Here is a 443-nt window from a genome sequence, read left to right on the forward strand (position 1 = left end):
TGCCACGCTGATAACGAACAGGTAAACCACCGTAAACCCTAAACCCTAAACCCTCAAAACCCTAAACCCTAAACCCTCTAAACCCTAAACCCTAAACACTATGTATTCTTTTACAGTTCAGAAAAGCACACATATACACCAGTTCAATCACACAAAATACCCTATACGGGTTCTTAGGGTTTAGGGTTTAGGGTTTAGGGTTTAGGGTTTGTGTGCAGGACGTAGAGGCAATCCATTGCTTGAAAAGAGGCCACAGCGTTGACCCCTACAACCTCGACAGGTCAGCCTGAAACCCTAAACCCTAAACCCTAAACCCTCTGCACTCCCCCGTTGATGCGGGGTTAGACGATGAACTCGAGTCTCTAGGGTTTAGGGTTTAGGGTTTAGGGTTTAGGGTTTGCGTTTCAGCTTGATGTCGTTGGGTGTTTCTCTAACGAATGAAT

The 443-nt window shown here is 45.8% G+C and overlaps 1 protein-coding gene across 1 annotated transcript in view; it reads left to right on the forward strand.

Moving 5' to 3' along the window:
* The window catches only part of EMH_0007670 (TPR domain-containing protein, putative), a gene marked incomplete at both ends in the record, with an annotated part of 4,926 nt that overhangs the window by 3,937 nt on the left and 546 nt on the right, over positions 1–443 (forward strand). The window contains 1 exon segment of the mRNA XM_013498100.1: positions 219–280. Within this exon segment, the coding sequence (XP_013353554.1) occupies positions 219–280 (62 nt within the window).

This window comes from Eimeria mitis, genomic scaffold, assembly GCF_000499745.2.
Source record: "Eimeria mitis Houghton genomic scaffold, Emh_scaff318, whole genome shotgun sequence".
NCBI classification, from domain to species: domain Eukaryota; phylum Apicomplexa; class Conoidasida; order Eucoccidiorida; family Eimeriidae; genus Eimeria; species Eimeria mitis.